Source organism: Manacus candei, unplaced genomic scaffold (assembly GCF_025592945.1).
Source record: "Manacus candei isolate 608988 ecotype Guabito, Panama unplaced genomic scaffold, ASM2559294v1 h1tg000088l, whole genome shotgun sequence".
In the NCBI taxonomy this organism is placed as follows: Eukaryota; Metazoa; Chordata; class Aves; order Passeriformes; family Pipridae; genus Manacus; species Manacus candei.
The window spans coordinates 619,136-636,653 of NW_026138136.1; the positions used below are offsets into that span (position 1 = coordinate 619,136).

General features: G+C 42.3%; 2 protein-coding genes across 4 annotated transcripts in view; one reads left to right on the forward strand and one right to left on the reverse strand.

Annotated features, from left to right (window-relative positions):
- Positions 1-8,625: 8,625 nt before the first annotated feature.
- Positions 8,626-17,518, forward strand: part of ZNF407 (zinc finger protein 407) — a 333,549-nt gene continuing 324,656 nt past the window's right edge. For 2 of the 3 annotated variants that reach the window (XM_051812663.1, XM_051812662.1), the window contains exon 1: positions 8,627-8,731. The gene's annotated coding sequence lies outside the window, so the exon portion shown is untranslated. Of the gene's footprint in view, positions 8,732-17,518 lie in introns of all 3 variants that reach the window. The other variant, XM_051812661.1, reaches the window with a different exon arrangement.
- Positions 8,670-11,142, reverse strand: LOC127482497 (translation initiation factor IF-2-like). The gene is made up of 2 exons (XM_051812849.1): positions 11,081-11,142; positions 8,670-9,591 (listed from the first exon to the last, which is right to left on the reverse strand). Exons 1-2 carry the CDS (start codon positions 11,140-11,142, stop codon positions 8,670-8,672), a joined length of 984 nt encoding a protein of 327 aa, XP_051668809.1.

Sequence of the window (17,518 nt, forward strand, 5' to 3'; positions counted from 1 at the left end):
CAAGGACCAAAAGCCCAAAGATCAGAAGATTCTGGTTCGTGCATCATCAGCTTGTAGAACAAGTCCTCTGCAGTCTCTCACTTCCCTTCACCTGTTGAAACCATTTTAGGAACCAGCACGGTAACAAATGGTGCAGGGGTGAGTATTCCAATGTCTGCACAGGGCTCAGGACAGACAGGTCCATGCTTGAAAGCTATCACACCATAGAGGTACACGAGTGAATTTTGCTGAAGTATTTGAAGACATATCATTGACATAAAACATTGGAATCTCTGGATTTGCAGTGGCTTTACAAATAAGCTTCAAAAAGCATTGAAAGAAACGGCTGCTCATACATATGACACTTCGGGCCGAAGAGTAGAAAGCTTGGTGCGATGGAGGTAGCAGATTTCTCCATGAAAGAGGTATGCAGACTGTGTTTCTAGAAATATAACTGCTCTGAAATATCACTACAATACATGCTGTCTATGTGTTCTACAACATTACAAAGCACAATTGAAGTGATTATGTATTTTCTACAGTTGCTCTTCGGAATGTCAAACAGAATATAGTCAGCAAAGACAGCATCATTTTATAAGCACAGACACCATCAGAACAGTGCACTGAAATAAGGTTGTGCTCTAAAATAGCCACTTACTGTCAAGTTAAAACCATGTGCGTGAAACAGTGGGACCAATGAATTATGCAGACCATCTCCATGCTCCTTCAGTCCCAGAGGAGATAAATAGCAGAAAATTTCAGTTTCTCCTAGCCATGAAAGAAAGCACTGGGGAAGCCACTCATGCCCACAGGGGTATCCAGAGCTACTATTTCCCTCTTAGATCAAGAACGAGCATCCACCCTGTCTTTTCCTTTTTTTATAGATTTTGCAGCATCTCATCAGACTTTTGAAAAAAAAAAAGGTGTGCATTTTTCTAAGGTCTGTACTGTTATACAACATTTCTAGCAATGTTACTTCTTGGTTGCGTTAACAGCTATTTGTTGCCACAGTAAGTTAAAGATAACTCTCCCATAATAGTGTTAGAAATAGGATTAAAGTTCACTTCCTTTGTTAGCCTTATTCTAGATATGCCATACCCCATGTCATAGAATATTAGATAGTCTCAAATCCTGACCACCTAACTACAGAAATGGTATGTACACTTTGTGTGTATACATGTGCGTGTGTGTATACATGTGCATGTATGTAGCTATACGTATATACATGTACACTTGCAAGATCTAATCCAGTCACTGACTTAAAAAAAAAAGAAAATCCTGTTTATTCTGATTCAGGTTTTTTCTTACTAAGGATTGAATAAGGGGAAAACAACTTTGTGGAGATGTCCAACAGCAGCATCTATATCTTTGACAGCTTGAGAGACATATCAAGACTTGATTGTAGAATCATAAAAGGGTTTGGGTTGGAAGGGTCCTTAAAGATCATAGAATCATGGAATAGGTTGGGCTGGAAGAGACCTTTGGAAGCCATCTAATCCAAGCCCCCTGCAATGAGCAGGATCAACCAGATCAGTTTGTTCAGTGCCCTGTCCAGGCTGACCTTAAATATGTCCAGGGATGGGGCATCAACCACTTCTCTGGGCAACCTCTGCCAGCGTTTCATCGGAAAAGAAATTGTTCATATATCTAGTTTAAACCTACACTTTTTAAGTTTAAAACCATTATCTCTTGTGTCCTATTGCAACAGGCCCTGCTAAAAAGTTTGTCCCCCATCTTTCTAATAGGTCCCCTTTAAGTACTGGAAGGCTGATACAAGGTTTCCCCAGAGTTTTCTCTTCTCCAGACCGAACAGCCTGAACTTTCTCTGCTTGTCTTTGCAGGAGAGGTGCTCCATCCCTCTGATCAGTTTGGTGGCCCTCCTCTGGACTCATTCTAAGAGGTCCACGTCTTTCTTGTCATGAGGCCCCCAGATGGGGTGGGGGTCTCAGGAGGGCAGAGTAGAGGGGGAGAATCATGTCCCTCGACCTGCTGGCCATGCTGCTTTTGATGCAGCTGCCACTGTGTGTTGCAACTGTACACTGTTGGCTCATGTCCAGCTTTTCATCCAACAGAAAACGCCTAAGTCCTTCTCTGCAGGGCTGTTCTCAATGAATTATGATTATTAGCAAGCCTAATGACACTGGGGATATCCTACAGTACATGAGAAATATATCTCTAGGATGGCAGACACTACTCGGATCCTGTGTGAACACTGCCAGTGGAGTGGCAGCCAGCCAAACGCCCCAGAGCACATCTAATAGCATGAAGTGCCGATACACAGCTGGTCAAGGTCTGCCCATCTCCCTAGTACATTGTCCCAAGTCTTCCCTTTTTTTAGGCTGTAGAGAATCGCACACTCACAAGTGGGAGCATATTTTCGTACTGATTATTAATGTGAAAGAATGAATCAGAATATTTTTCATTTCCACTTAAAACCAGCGGGTTTAAGTGTGCAAGTTGCTTTTTTATATTAGATAAATACAGCTTTTAATCTTTAAGTAATGTTTCAAAAGAGAAGACTAAAAAATGTGTCAGCTAAAATCACAGAGAATAAGATGCTGACAATACGAGCTGAAGGCATAGAGAGTTAAGCGGCCCTCCTGAGACTGAGAACTAATCAGGTCATCATCTGCTTAGCCTGTGAAAGTGGAAGATGAGGCTTACTCATGTAGTTATGGTTTTCCTTTTCAGTAACATTACTCCCAAGAAGCTTGACTTTGACTCACGATAGTTATTCTTTTCAGAAGACAGCATTTAGCTTGTTTCACAAAATGTAATAAAATGCCTTGCTAGTTAAGAATGTTCATAGTTCATGTTTACACAAGGAAGACTGTGCAACTGTGCCTTTACCATTGACACAGGAGCCCGTGTCACAGGGGCTGGTGCCATTGAAGACACATGAGTTCCCTTGCTCCGGCTGGAAAATTCCACCTACAAGTAACATGTAAAGTTAAATACTGATGCATGAAAAAAGTCCTGAACACAATCTTCTCATTTCATAGGTCCTGTTTGGTCTCCCCGACTCATTTCTGTGTGGCTCACCATTGGTTGCATGGGGTGCCTGTGTGTGAAAAACTCAAATATGGGTAAGTATATGTAACCGTGGACCCTCGTTCTCACCCACCTCCGGGGACTGTCCTCACTCCTAACCACAACAGTCACTGCTAGCTATTTTCCACCATGGGATTTTCTAAGACCCTCATAAAACTTTTGCAGTTTCTTATCCTTTCTCCTTTCCACTTGCTTTTTTAGAAGACTTCTTTTCTAGGAAGGTGGTGACTATAGAACTGGTCAGAACTCAACAAAAGTCGTACTTCACCTATAGTTATTGTCATACCTTTAAAAGGTATGTCACTAGATAAATATTTTAAATAAATATATGAATAGAAAAATATGAACAGTTCCATGTTAACAGAGTGCATATTTGTCTCCTTAGCTCTACTGCCAAATATTTCAGTGACCTTCTCACTTTTGTTCTTCAGAATTATGTATCAAGAACACCTCCATAGTGTAGGTAATTTTAACAAATGTGTAGCAAATATTTTTCCTGTAATACTGCTACATGTGAGGTTCAGCAAGGCTCCATCTTGGGCCCTGTGCTCTTCAGCGTCTTCATAAATGACTTGCACTCAGGACTGGAAGGGATACTAAGCAAGTGTGCAGATGACACCAAACTGGGAGGAGCTGTTGCCTCCCTTGAAGGCAGGGAGGCCCTGCAGAGAGACCTTGACAAATTAAGAGGGATGGGCAATCACCAGCCATATGAAGTTCAACAAGGGCAAGTGCCGGATTCTGCACCTGGGGTGGGGCAACCCTGGATGTACGTACAGACTGGGAAAGCTGACAAAGAATTTTTGCTAGGAAGTTTTGACATGCAGAAACAATGGCAAAACATTATTTTCGGCATTTCTATATTATCTGTTTGTTACAGTGTGACTCTTCTTTCTGAAGTCACTTAGAAGTAATTCTGACATTTCCACTGCTTTCTAAGCAGGTCGCTGCCTGTTGTAATGGGGCTTTCCAACCCCGCCTGAGCATCAGCAGTTCCTGCAAAGCTTTTCAGCTGGTTCTCACATGCAATGAGTTGTTTGGATGGAGGACAATGGAGACAGTTCCTAGTTACTTAATCTGCTCTCACAGAGTTTTAAAAAATGCAAATACTATCTGAAAACATGCTTGCATTTTGTTATGTGATTCCACCCAGGTTCTTTGAGTGAAATTTACCACATTCACTTACGCCTCAAGGCAGGAACGACAGCTGTGTTTTTCTGTGGACATAAAAACAGATGTGTGGAAGTGCAAACATATAACTAGGTGTGGAATTTGGATTCTATTTGCTAAGAAACTTCACTCTTGGGAGGGGAAAAAAACCCCACAAAACGTTGCTTAAGCTCCAAAGTCCACTCTGTACAAGGTGTATCGTCACAGCAAAGAAAAATGGTTGTGTTCCTAACTCAATGAGCAGTTGAGAACAACAGTGTGTAGCTAGCAAATTCTTTCATTAAAGCTAACAATTTACACACATTCTTATTTCAGTGGAGGTAGCTCTAACAGGACTTGGATGTGTGTACCAGGTGGATAACATGCTGACTTAGTGAACACGAAAAATAAGGATAATTCCAGCCAGGGAAGAGCGGAATGAGAACATGGGAATAACAACTTTTTTTTGCATGTTCTTTTCTGATCTGATACCATATTAAATCTTAAAGTTTATGTATTAATGCATAATATATCAGTCTTGATGTCTATATTTGAGAACATTTGTCTATTTGAGAAACTTGCTTTGTAAGTTTCCAAAAGATTAATTATACAGTGGCAGAGCTGTAAATACTGGCATGCTGGACATCTTCACACATAACAGATAATACAGAGTAATAAATGACTGTCATTTTACTGCAATGAATTATTATTAAAATTAAGTGAATTTTTATTAAAAAACCACAGTACAACAAAACCAAATCCCTGGAGCTTTGGCAGTGTCAGCCTCCAGACAGACTTATATATAGCCCTAGTTAAAAGAAACCAGATGTTGTGTATGTATGCATGGATAATGCTGATGTTGCTACCTGTCTCAAAATCCTTTTGATGATCTCAACTGAGAAATAACATGAAGTGCCAGCCGATTGCATGTTCCCTATCCCTCAGATGCAGTTACAATTTTCTTTAATTTTTTTTTATATCTGTAAGAATAATTCAAAGATCATGCTAGCCATGTATTTTTATTTGTGGAACTGAAGGGGATTTTTTTTTTCCTGAGCTTAGAATTGAAACTGTAATCTCTGTCATAGAACCTGGAAAATATTCAACATGACATTCTCCTGACATGTACCCTTCTGGTGTGAAGAAACAAGTGGTGGCAGAGCCCTCCTATGAATTTCATATAAGTTTGCATCACTCTTTTTTTATACTTAGAAATTCAAGAGTTAGTACTGCTTTACTTGTCTCTTTGCATTATTGCCTTCATGACAAGGCATCAAATTCCACAGACAGCGTTAGCATTCCCCATTTTGCAGCAACCTGATATTCCAGTGACTACTTCAAACGATAGTTTCATTTCATCACAGTGAGAGGATCAGTAAGATCCAGGAAGTACATCCTTTCTCAAGCTGGCTTTTTTGGGGGGTTCCGGACACTGAACATTAGCTATATAGTCCACTTTGTAAAGAAAAGCAGTGGAATGAAAGAAAATACATTTTAAACAAACACACAAACATAATCACGATGAAGAGATGCTGTGTTAGCTTCATTCCTGGTGAACAAGCTAGCAATGACAGTCTGTGGTGCCTTTGCCAAGTCACCTCTATAGAGTGCACTCAGATGTGCATGGGTCCAGGAGAAATAATCTCCACTTGCAGTTCTCAGTAGGTGGTGGTGTATCTTAACATGGGATCTTCTGGATGGAACAGCCTGAAGACTTAAACATTGGTGTTAATGGGTAAAAATGCTGGTTGTCTGCTTCAAGTAACCTCAGTATTCAGCAGCACGGGGGGAAAAAAAAAGAGATTTGGTGTACTGGTACACTCATATTGATGTTTGTATCTAGAAAGTTATACACACACAGATTTAAGTGATGTCTCCTGTTTGCATGTTTTCTATTGTGTATGCAAAACACTTTAACTGTTTGTGCTATATACACAATTGCTTTCTAGGACCATTTACTACTATTTTTTTTGTGATATTGGTTACCGTGACACTGAGTAGATGGCTGGTTGACTACTACTTTCACGTATCATAAATGTTACACACTTCTCTTACCACTCCTCAGCTGGACTGTAACTTGGCTTTAGAGAAACATAACTTGGATTATTCAGGATCTGATGAAAGATCACATCTGACTCCTCAAGTGCCTCTGTGAAGACACCTCTCAGTGCACTTGCAGATATCCATGGCTCCCATGTGTTGAAGGCTTCAGGGATCTGCTGCATGGTCATTTGTAGGATCAGCACTTTATCACTGGAGTGTATTTAACTTCTTGGCTATCAGTCCAATCTTTGTAACTTCAGATCACATTTTTGCTAGGAAAAAATTATCTTGAAAAGTCCACATAAATATATTCTGGGTTTACAATCCATTGATAAACTAATCTATTAACTAATTAAATCTTTACTAACTAATCACTGAGTTATTCTACTTGCACTTTAATATATCAGTATTTCAGAACCTAGAACTAGCACTTAAATTTCAGCACCACTTTAAAATTATGTATATACCTAAGCCAGAATATTACATGTAGGGATCTTGGTAAACACTTAATAAATAGAGCTTACAATAAAAAAAAAATAGTAAAGGTAAAATTTTTTCTTTTATTAACAGTGATTCTGCCTTAATTGTTGCTTCTCCTATAGCAATGGCTCCCTCTTCAGGCTATTCCTAAAATGTGTTGCTTCTCTTCATCTTCTGTTAGAAATATCTCAACTTACAAAACTGCACCTCTCATGATCACACCTTCTTCAGTATGTTCCCTCACGGTAAGCAGATGATGAAATAACTGGTAGACTAGGCAGGCTGACTTGGTGTTACTTGAGTTTCAGACCTAAAAATCTTTTCAGGCATATGAAAGAAATTTGTAAATGGCAGAGAAACTGAGTTTGAGGGACATCAAAAGATCATTTTACCTGTTTTCCCTGTGCTGAAAAGTAACAAGAACAAGTAGACTTTTTAGACTTAATTATTGTTCTTAAAACTGTCAATGTTACATGTTTACATAGCGTCAAACTACTATATATATGTGTGTTTGTGTGTGTAAGATCCCAGATATCTTTCTACAAATTAAGCAGTGTTCTGTGTAGATTTCCTATTACACGCAGGACAATTAAATTCTGTCCTGCAACCCTTAAGTACTGGACAAGGAGAGAGCCTTCTCTCACTGATGGTTCTGTGTGGTACTTTACTGTTTTAAACCCTGTTCATTCATTTCAATCTTTCCCAAGACTCTGGTAAAGGGTAAACTCTTGGGTCTTGACTTTCATTTGATGAAAGGCTCGGGCCATAGCGACTGCTGTGTTCTCAAACCATTCTCCCAGTCTTTGCAACCCGTGACAGAACTGGCACTGCTGTGCCATAAACCTAAGAGATTAGTCAGTGACTAATCGGATAAAGAGAACTCTCGTCAGTTCTAATTAGTAAGCTCGTGCAGACTGTATGACTAGAAAGCATCAGTGAACTCCAAATATATTCACAATGAGGTGCTCTCTCCAAACGTCTCTGTGCCATGGCCTTGAAGAACACTAAAATCTGTCTACTAAAAAATACTGTGTAAAACCTGCATTTTAAAGATCATAAGCAACAGTGAAAAAGTAATTGCATTCCACCACAGGCGTCCAAAGACTCTTTAGACCACGCTTCTTTACCTGGCTGTTATACTTAATCATGTGACTTAGCTTAAGAAAAGGGGAAATTAGGGTCTTCATCACCACAGTTTCTTCATGAGCCTATAAACCACCAGATACTTTACATACTGCCTCCCTCTCGCCTTATTCAGCCGTTTCTCTTCTGAAACTGCATCTCACGAAAGATTTAAGTATAGCTTGGAGACAGACTGTATCCCCTTCGAACGATAACCCTGCGGTGCTAAGCCTGCGGTGCTGCGTGTCACCGCCTTGTTTCATACTCCTCCAGGACAGCTTTCTCAGGGACCACAGCTAGGTCTCGCTGCGGCGCCGGCGCAGGGCGAAAACTGGGAACCCCAACTTTATTTTACGCACAGCCCCGCACGGCCCAAGGTTTTAACCAGGCGATCCAGCGCCGAGCGCTGCCGTGGGCACAGAAGCCACACACCGGACTCTGCCACGCGCCAAGGAAAGCGCAGTTTCGGGAAGCTCCAACACCGCGCGCTGGCTCCTGCCAGCGGCGCCTGCCCTCGCTCGGGCCGGGGCTCGGAGCTGCGGCCTCACCGGCACGCACATCCTGGGAAAACGCTGGGGGCTCCCTCCTTCCTTCGAGGCCACGGCGCCCGCCTGCCGGGGCCCTTCCCGAGCAGGTCGGGGACGATGTCCGCCCAGGGCGGGATGGCGGCACAGACACAACGCGCGCGCGCTCACGTGACGCGGCGGCCGTTGGGCGCGCGGCCCCTCGCGCCCGCGGCGGCACGAGCGGCGCCTCCGCACCGACTCCCACCCCGCCGCCGCCGTCGCGTCACGTGAGTGCGGCTCGGCCCCGCCCCCCGCCGGGCGTGACGCAGCGCGGCGGATCTACGGCGCGCCACTGGTGACACGGCTCGGCACAAGCGGAGGCGCCCAGCTCCCCCTGCACGGTAAGCGCTGACCGCCGCGGCGCGGCCGCCTCGCCCCGCCGCCCGGCGGCGCGGGGACGCCCGCCGACTCGGGCCCTCGCGGAGGGGGCTCACGGGGCCGCCGCGCCGCCGTCTCCCCTCGGGCTTTTTGGGCCTCTGCGCTGCCGTCGTTTTTTTTTTTTTTGCGGGTGGGCGGGCGGTGGCGTCGCCTCTGACCCAATCCCGCGCGTGGTCCCTCCCCCGCTGCCCGCCGATTGGACACGCCGCCGAGGGCGGGAAGAGCGCCCCGCGCGCCTATTGGCCGAGTCAGCCGGCCTCGGGGCCGCCGCAGATCTTCCCTTCCGTTGTGCCGCGGGCGGGCGGGAGAGCAGAGCAGAGGGAGAGGGATCGGGAGAGAGGAGCGGAGGGAGGGAGAGAGGGAGAGCGAGAGGGAGAGCCGGGCGGGGCGGGAGCGCGCGAGCCCCGCCGCATTGCGCGGTTCCGGCTGGCGCGTGCTCCGGGCTCCTGCCTCGCCCTCACTCCTTAGGGCTGGTGCGCACGCGCGGGGCCGGGCCGGGCGGGGCTGTGCCGCCGGTGTCACCTGCCCTGCGAGGTGACAGCGGTGGCGGCGCGGGGGTGTGGGGGGTGCTTGGCCCCGTCGGCCGCCGCCCGCGGGCACCGTGCCGGGCAGCGCCCCTGAGGCGCCGCGCGGGGCCGGTTTGCGCAGGCGCGGCGGGGCGGGGCCGGTGGTGCCGAGGACGGGCTCGGTTCCACCCCGCGCTGCCGGGAGGACACCTGAGGTCTCAGCGTGCGGGGTTTGGCGCTTTTTTGAACGGTTTTTGCTGCCCGAACCCCTCTTTTTTTTCCTTCCCCCCACCCCGACCCCGCGCAGCCTTTCCCGACTGCATAAGCGGGAATGAGCTTTGAGAAGTAGTGCGGTTGGCGGTGAGGGGCAACGCACGTGACATCAGGAGCTCTGTACGCGGCTCTTAACAAGTAATAAAGGAAGGGTTGTAGCCGCTTTCCCTTTATTATGCTTCAGTCACTAAACAGAGCAGTCATGGAATCACTTAGGTTGGAAAAGACCGCTGAAATCATCAAATCCAACCTATGACCAAACACCACATTTCAATTAGATCATCGCACTAAGTGTCTCGTCCAGGCGTTCCTTAAACACCTCCAGGGATGGTGACTCCACCACCTCCCGGGGAAGCCCATCCTAATGTCTAATTACACTCTCTATAAAAAAATTCTTCCTAACGTCCAGTTCAAAATTCTCCTGGCACAGCTTAAGACTATGATCTCTTTCCCTGTCCGTGGTTGCCTGGGAGAAGGGGCTGACCCTGTCTGACTATAGCTTTCTTTCAGGTAGCTGTAGAGAGCAGTAAGGACTCCCTTGAGCCTCTCAGGCTAAACAACCCCAATTCCATCAGCTGCTGCTCCTCAGAGTACTTGTGCTCCAGACCTTTCACTAGCTCTGTGCCTTTCTCTGCTTTGTCTCTTGAATCGTGAGCACCTTCTATGCTGTCACAGTCTTGTAATGTTCAACGTGGTTTTGTCCGATCTAGGGAGTTAGTAGATGCTGAGGGGACCTGTCAGATTGTGGCAGGGAAAGTATGTTCCCATAAATAGCATAGCAGTTTATTAATACATTTCCAAAGGGGTGTATATCTTCAATAGAAAAGGTGGTTAAACCAAAACTACTGTTTTAGGTGGCCTTTGAGGGATAGGTTATCTGTGTATCTGTTATCTCAGGAGGAAATTCTTTACTGTGAGGGTGGTGAAGCACTGGCACAGGTTGGCCAGGGAAGTTGTGGATGCCCCATCCCTGGAAATGTTCCAAGGCCAGGCTGGATGGAGCTCTGAGCGACCTGGTCTAGTGGAAGGTGTCCCTGCCCGTGGCAAGGGGGTTGGAACTAGATGATCTTTAAGGTCCTGTCCTTTCCAAGCCATTCTATGGTTCTATGATTCTACCTTGTTTAATTTGACTTGTTATAACAGGTTTCCTGTTGCTCCTTCAAATAACTAGTGTGGCCTGTGAACCACAGTGTTAATCTTAAATGTAGTGTTAGGTAAGGAGAAAGGAAAGGAATGCTGTAGCTAGTGGTGATCTCAGAATTTACACAGTTATAGCTTTGTTTCTTGTTTTCCAGTGCCCTCTTTGCTTCTTTGTGTAGTTGTTCTGATGCAGACTTGAAAGACCTTGGGTTTGTCGTGTGCTTGTGTTCATCTATATCGTACTAAGCATGATGGTAACACTTAGGGAGTAGTAAATAATGGAAATCCAAAAGTGCCAGGGTAATAATGGCAGAAGTGATTTGCTGATGGTGCAAAACAATAACAGACTAACATATAATTTAAACACTGGATGTAATTCCCTGTGATTCTTACCTTAATAATCTGAAGGTGTGGCCTGTGAAGACTATAAATTTTCCATTCCTATACCAGAACATGAGTAATCAAGATGTTTGCGTGAAGCTGGAGCTTTGGATGCTGGGATCTATATTTTTCCCAGGTCACACCTCTTCATGAAAGATGAAGACAATTACAGGCTTCAGTTTGGTCTCTCTTGTAATCTCCTACACTATTCACAGCAAGTTACATTCATCATAGAAGTAACATTGCAGTCATTCCACTCTTATTTCATAAATTACTTCAGCATGGACATATAATCAGATTGTAGCTTTTATATATAAAATATGGAGCCTGGCAGTAATTGTATAATCCATACATTTTAAAAAAAGTCAAATGCACCGATGTGACAGCACGATGATGGACTGTGACTTTTTCAGTATGTTCAAACATGTCACTTTTATTAGCATTTTGGGAAATATAATTCAAACGACCTGAGTTAAATCCTTTACTATCATTCTTCTGTAGGAACTATTCTATAGTAACAACATCAAAGATTTCTAATTTATTTGCATGAAAGTTTTCTTTGTTAGAAACACCTTTAAAACTTAAGCTGCATTGTCTCTTTTTATAGAAAAACATAACTTGGAGTTAGAATGCATGTGAAGCAAATGTCAGTCACAATATTCCATTAAAACCAACCTTTTGTAGTGAAGAACAGCATTTTCGTGTTAGTGTGCACAACATTAAGAATAAGGTGGCTTTACTTTGCCTAGTTGTTTTTTTTTTAATCTTTTGAATATGTAGAGATTTGTGGTTTTGTGCATGAGCTAAAATTTACAGAGATGTGGCCTATGAAATGTGGTTGAACTGGAATTGTTCAGTGGCTCCTATGTTTGAATTTCCTGAAATGGTTTAGAATTTAAATATTCTCATTCTTGGAAAAACCAAAAGGCTTCATTGCATGGATGACACCATCACTCAAATAAAAATATTGTTTTAAGATACGTCTGATCTTGTCATTCATTCCAATTAATGCTGTGGTATTATGGTGCATATAACCAAATCACCACCAGGTCAACTACACTATGGCACTAAGTGCCATGTCCAGTCTTTCCTTAAACACTTCCAGGGACAATGAGTCCATGACCTCCTTGGTCTGTCCATTCCAATGTCTAATCACACTTTGGATGAAGAAATTCTTCCTAATGCCCAGTCTAAACCTCCCCTGGTGCAGTTTAAGACTATGTCCTTTTCCTATTGCTAGTTGCCTGGGAGAAGAGGCTGAAGTACCATGCCTAGTACTAAGAGGCATAGGATTAACTGAGGACATCTTGGAGAGAATGAATTAGGAGTAGGGTCACACAGGAGGTGGCACTGCAAACTGCTTAAACCTAGCCTGGCCTAGGGTGTCAAAGTTCACGTGAAATCTCTCCAGTGATATTGGAGTGGTTTAATCTTTGGTCTGTTTGCCTTTGCAGTGGACACTCTTATGTCATTACACAAGTGCATGAAAGTTTAAATACACCTATACCTACTTTTTTTCTAAACTGTGTACTTTTTTTTTTATCAATTTGGGCTGTGCTAACAAATAAACTCAGTCATCATTAGCCTGTGTTTTTAAAACCAGTGAAGGAGCAAAAAATGTAAAGATGTTTTTCTTGTAATCTCTTAATTTCTCACCTGCAGAAATTCCAAAGGTGATGTTTTACTTTGCAGAAAGAAGCTGTATTTAAAATGAGGGAACCTACTCTGCAACTAGGAATTCTGGTAGTCCTGTTTCTGCTGTCTGCCAGTGAAGGGTCTGTAGTTACAGAAAAGTTAGCCCATTCTAGGTGTTGATGTTAAATATACGTGGAAGTTTTCATACTTTACTTCATTTCAGTTCTTCTACAGCAGTTGTGCTACAGGTTTTTTTCAGTAGTCTGACCTGCTTCCAAACTGCTGTCTTTAATAGAACAGGTTATATAGACTGGGCTGGGAGGCTGTGGATATCCCTAAGTTTCTTTGATCCTTGGTACAGGCATAAATTTTAATTGCCTCTGGCCTTCTAAGTCTAAAAATACAAGTTTTTATATGTGTGTTGGGTGCAATGGCCAAGGAGGAGGCATGCAGAGTAATTAGGGTATGGAGTATTTCAGTGTATACATCTGAATGTATATGTATCTATAGATTACTGTTTTGCTACAAATGCATGTATAGTTGCTTTTCTGTCTCATATTTCTTTGTTTCATTGTAGTTATAAAGAGAGTTTCTTGCTGTCCTTAGCCCCACCTTTGGTATTTCAAAAGTTCTTCTCAAAATATAGGTGAAAGGACATAAAAATTACATATAAATGTTAAAATCCACTGCAATTACAAGGTGTAACAAAACTCATCCTATTAGTAGTACTGGGTCATCTTTTGTATGGAAATCGTTGTTTCATGTTTTGGGTTTGTTTTATGGAATCCTTATAGTTATGTGGTATGTAAGCATTTCTGTAGGAAACATTCCAGCAAAAGTCTGAAAAGTGTGGAGATCCCGACAAGGATTCTGGTTTAAGCAAAGACAGAAACAGGTTGTTGTGGTGCCATTTGGATGGCCTTGGGAGCTCTGGGATGGCTTTATACTTCCGTATATGTGAGTTCTCTCTTTAGTCAGGTTTTCAAGCTCAGGCTTTCTGGAACAGCCTGTGGCTTGTGCCTGTTTCCATTCGGTGGGTTAATGGTTTGCTGTAAACATTTGCTATAAACATGTGAGAGAGTCCATGCAGAATTGGCTTATGTGGAGGAGTCTTACTCTACCTGTACTGATGGTGTATAGCACGTTGGCATCACCCACTTCTGTGTTTGAGGGAGAAGCAGGAACAGGGGTGACCTTTCCGTCTAGATTCACATGCAGAAGCATCAGACTCACTACTCCTGTGCTGCTGGGGAAGTTGGTGCCTCTGGGAAGTACTGCACTAGCTGGGATGTGTGTGTGCTGTAGCTGAGTCTCACACCTGCTGTATGCCCAGAGCTCACTGGCAGTGCTGGGGTTCCCTGCTCAGTGTTCTGTGGCCATGCAGGAAATCCTGTATAGCTGAAAAGTGTCCAATTTCCTGGTGCAGGAAGCAAGCACAAGACTTCTGAGGAGCATGTCTTGACATTCGTGGGATGCCCAGCACACACGCACATCTTCCTCCCCAAGAACCATGACATAGGAATACAGCACTGTTGCATTTTGCAATGCCATGTGGTCTGTTAACACGGAAAAGAAATTCTTTGTTGCATGCTTGCCTTCCACTGAATGCTTAAGTGAAATCATACATTATATTTAAGTTGGGTTGTTCCAAGTCCTTGAGAAGAGAATAGCAAACTCCAGAAATTCAATAAAGGTAGAATGTTGCACTTTCCTAGTTCCTTGCTGTGTAACACACTTTCTGCATGGTTGTATTGACATTGGATTTGGGACGTTGAATAAGCAGCAAGGACAGCAGTGATCCTTGTGTTTTTGGTTTTTTTGTTTGATTTGTTACTTTTTTCTTTTTCACTTTCCATTTTCAATGCCAATGAAGTAAAAGCTGGTTTTTTTCATGCTCCCCATGTAAGGCAAACCGAGGTTTACCTTCCTCTTTAAAGGGAAGGGGCTACTCGCCTTCTGTCATGTAAATTGTTAGTAGGATATACACTTCGGGGGAGTCAGAGTGGATAAATAAAAAATCTAAAAGCATCGATAAACTGAAGCTTGTTTGTTTGTTTGCTTTGGCAGCTCCAGAATAAAGTGCAATGAATGCTAATAATTACTAGTTTAGCCTGTGTACTAGCTTAGTCTTTCTTGGGCAAAACCTGGTTGTTATAAGTCAGAGCTAATTTTTTTTGGATTGGATCCAGTGCTAGCATAACATCTAAGTTCAAAGATACAGTACATAAAAATGTTTTCTGGATGTTGTCTTCAAAATCTGCCAACTTAGTTTCTGTTGTTCTGAGTTTTACTGGTACAACAATGGACTGATTTGAATTGCATTTTTTTTTCCTTCCTTGTTGTTCCCATTTTCATTTTAAATTATTTACAAGTCTGAGGCTTGGAGATGAGAGCCTAATGAATGCTTTAAAAAATAAAGCCTTCTTCTTTAAGCATGTTATCCTTCATGTTTTGAATTTATAACCCAGGCCTTAATGAATAGTTTCCTAGTTATTCTCATCTTAGAATTTATGAGCTGTCCTATTTACACGTTTTACCTATACAATAGAAAGATAATTCCTGTTTACCTTAAATGAACTGCTCTTGTTAACAAGTATAAACTGCTAATTAGGAGTAATATGGCAATAAATACTATGTCAAACCTTTTAATAATGTGAAGGTGTGATATTTAGTTTTTGAGCCTTTTTTTGGTGCATTCCGTATAAGCATACTGAGTGTTGTGGTTTTTGCTATCTCATATACATATCAGGTTAATAAAAAGTATTCTAGGGAAAAACTGTGGTGTTTAGGTCCTCACAGAAGCAGGTTCACTTCTGTCCTGCATTTAGGTCGATATGTTTGTACCCACACAGTACTGATATTTTGATAAGCCTCATCGTTGGGAGGCTTTGGATAGGTGGCAGGCATTTGAAAGAACCCTTATGACTTCATGTATATTCCATTTAGTATTTTGTTAACAGCCAAGTTATTCTCCTGAAAAAAATAGCAGGAATAACACTAGTTGTTTTGTTTTTGAGTGTAGATGAATGTAATTTAATCAGGAAGGAAAGGAAACCTGGGAGTAGAATTTGATGTCATTTACCTGACTATAAATCAGAGTATTTTCATTTAGTTTAACAGAATTTTTTGAATTTGTGTCAAAATGACCAAAATCAGAACCTGACACACGCTTTCCATTTCATAATTTGTGCATACAAAACCAAAGAAATAAAATTGGATTTTATTTTTTTGTCCAAATTTTACCCCAAAACCCAGGTTGTTCTTGAGCAGACCTTTTATAACAGTGTTGTTACTTGTTGGTACCGGGAACTTGGCAGATATGTTGTACGAAAAAAAACCACTTTTTTTTTCTTTAGTTTTTTTCTGATTAAAGTGTCAAAGCTACAGACTTGTGGGTTTGAGTGCCTTTCTAAATCTAGGTAGCTTGAAAATTCTTGACAGGTATTTCTTTGACTTCTTTTTTGTGCCTCTCATACCTGCAGACGGTTGTATGTAGGCTTTGTTCCCTGTCTGATTTTCTTTGTGTCACCCAAGGAGTTTCCAACAGGGATGGCAACCTGAGGAGGGAAGGGAAGGAAGTGACTGAAGACAAAGGTGATGTAGGTCTGACACTGGAGGTGTCTCCTGCTTCTCCGGAGCAGACATAAGGAGCTCCTTCTCTCAAAACCCAAGACTCCTTTTTGGGCACAAGGTTATTAGGTACAGTAGGTAGTTGTTTGGAGAGGCCAAGGGAAAACCTGATTGTGCAGTTTGCTAGCTCTGTTCAGGCTGCTTAGGTTCTGTTTCCAGGAAAAAACATGCTGAACTTTGCTAGTGGAGGTTGACTTGCAGGAATGCTTTTCTCTTTTACTTCATTCCCATCATCATGATTTTAGATGTTCCTTGTATCAATAAAGTGGGTTTTGAAGGAGAGTGTTGAATAAACTTTTTTTCCCAAGAGAATATATTCCTTCGTATTTTTTATAAAATTCTATCCCCATAATGGGATAGATTTCTAAGGAGGCAGCATACAGGCAGAGGTAATATATCCTACTGTAGATGGAGAAGTAGGCAAGCTTTCAGGCACACAAACTTGTCTTCGTATCTGCTACTGGTACCAGGATAATTAAAATATACTTGAAATGAAAACAGATTTAATCTCTGAAGTTAAATGTTGCATGGAAGTGCAGGTATATAAGGAGTATGTCTTTTTTGTCAAAATAATTGTCAAATAATATTTTATTTATATGTTTGCTGTAAGTACTCAAAGGTCTTTAGACTTGCAATTACAGAGTTTTGGGCTGACAGTGCTGAGAAAACTTCGGTTGATGTCACTGTGGCCATAGTTTCATTTTTATTTTACTTTTCAAGTATTTTTCATCCTTGTAAGTTATGTTTCTGAGCTCAATATGATCTGTTTAGGGAGAGAAAAATACTTCACATAATATTTAAATTTTGTTTGAATAAGCCACCTAGAAAGCACAGAAAGAAAGGGTATAGTCCTTAAAATAAAATCACAGTAGGAATTTTGCATTATAAAAGATGATGTTCATAGTACTGGATTTGTCTAAACCATCAGAATTGCCAAGCATAAGTAATTACATAATTTCACACTTTCCAGTGAAGTCAGACCCTGATGAAGAAGTTGACAGCCTGAAAGAGTCCGCTCTTTGACAGTGATGTGTGTATTCCCTCAGTTTGTAGAGACTGTATCTAGGAAAACAAACTGAGCTTTAAACCCTTTACTTTGGATGAGAACACTTATTGACAGAGGGAGAATATTCCTTTTATTAAAAAAGTTTTCATACTTTAAATGCACAGATATTTCAGCTTTTC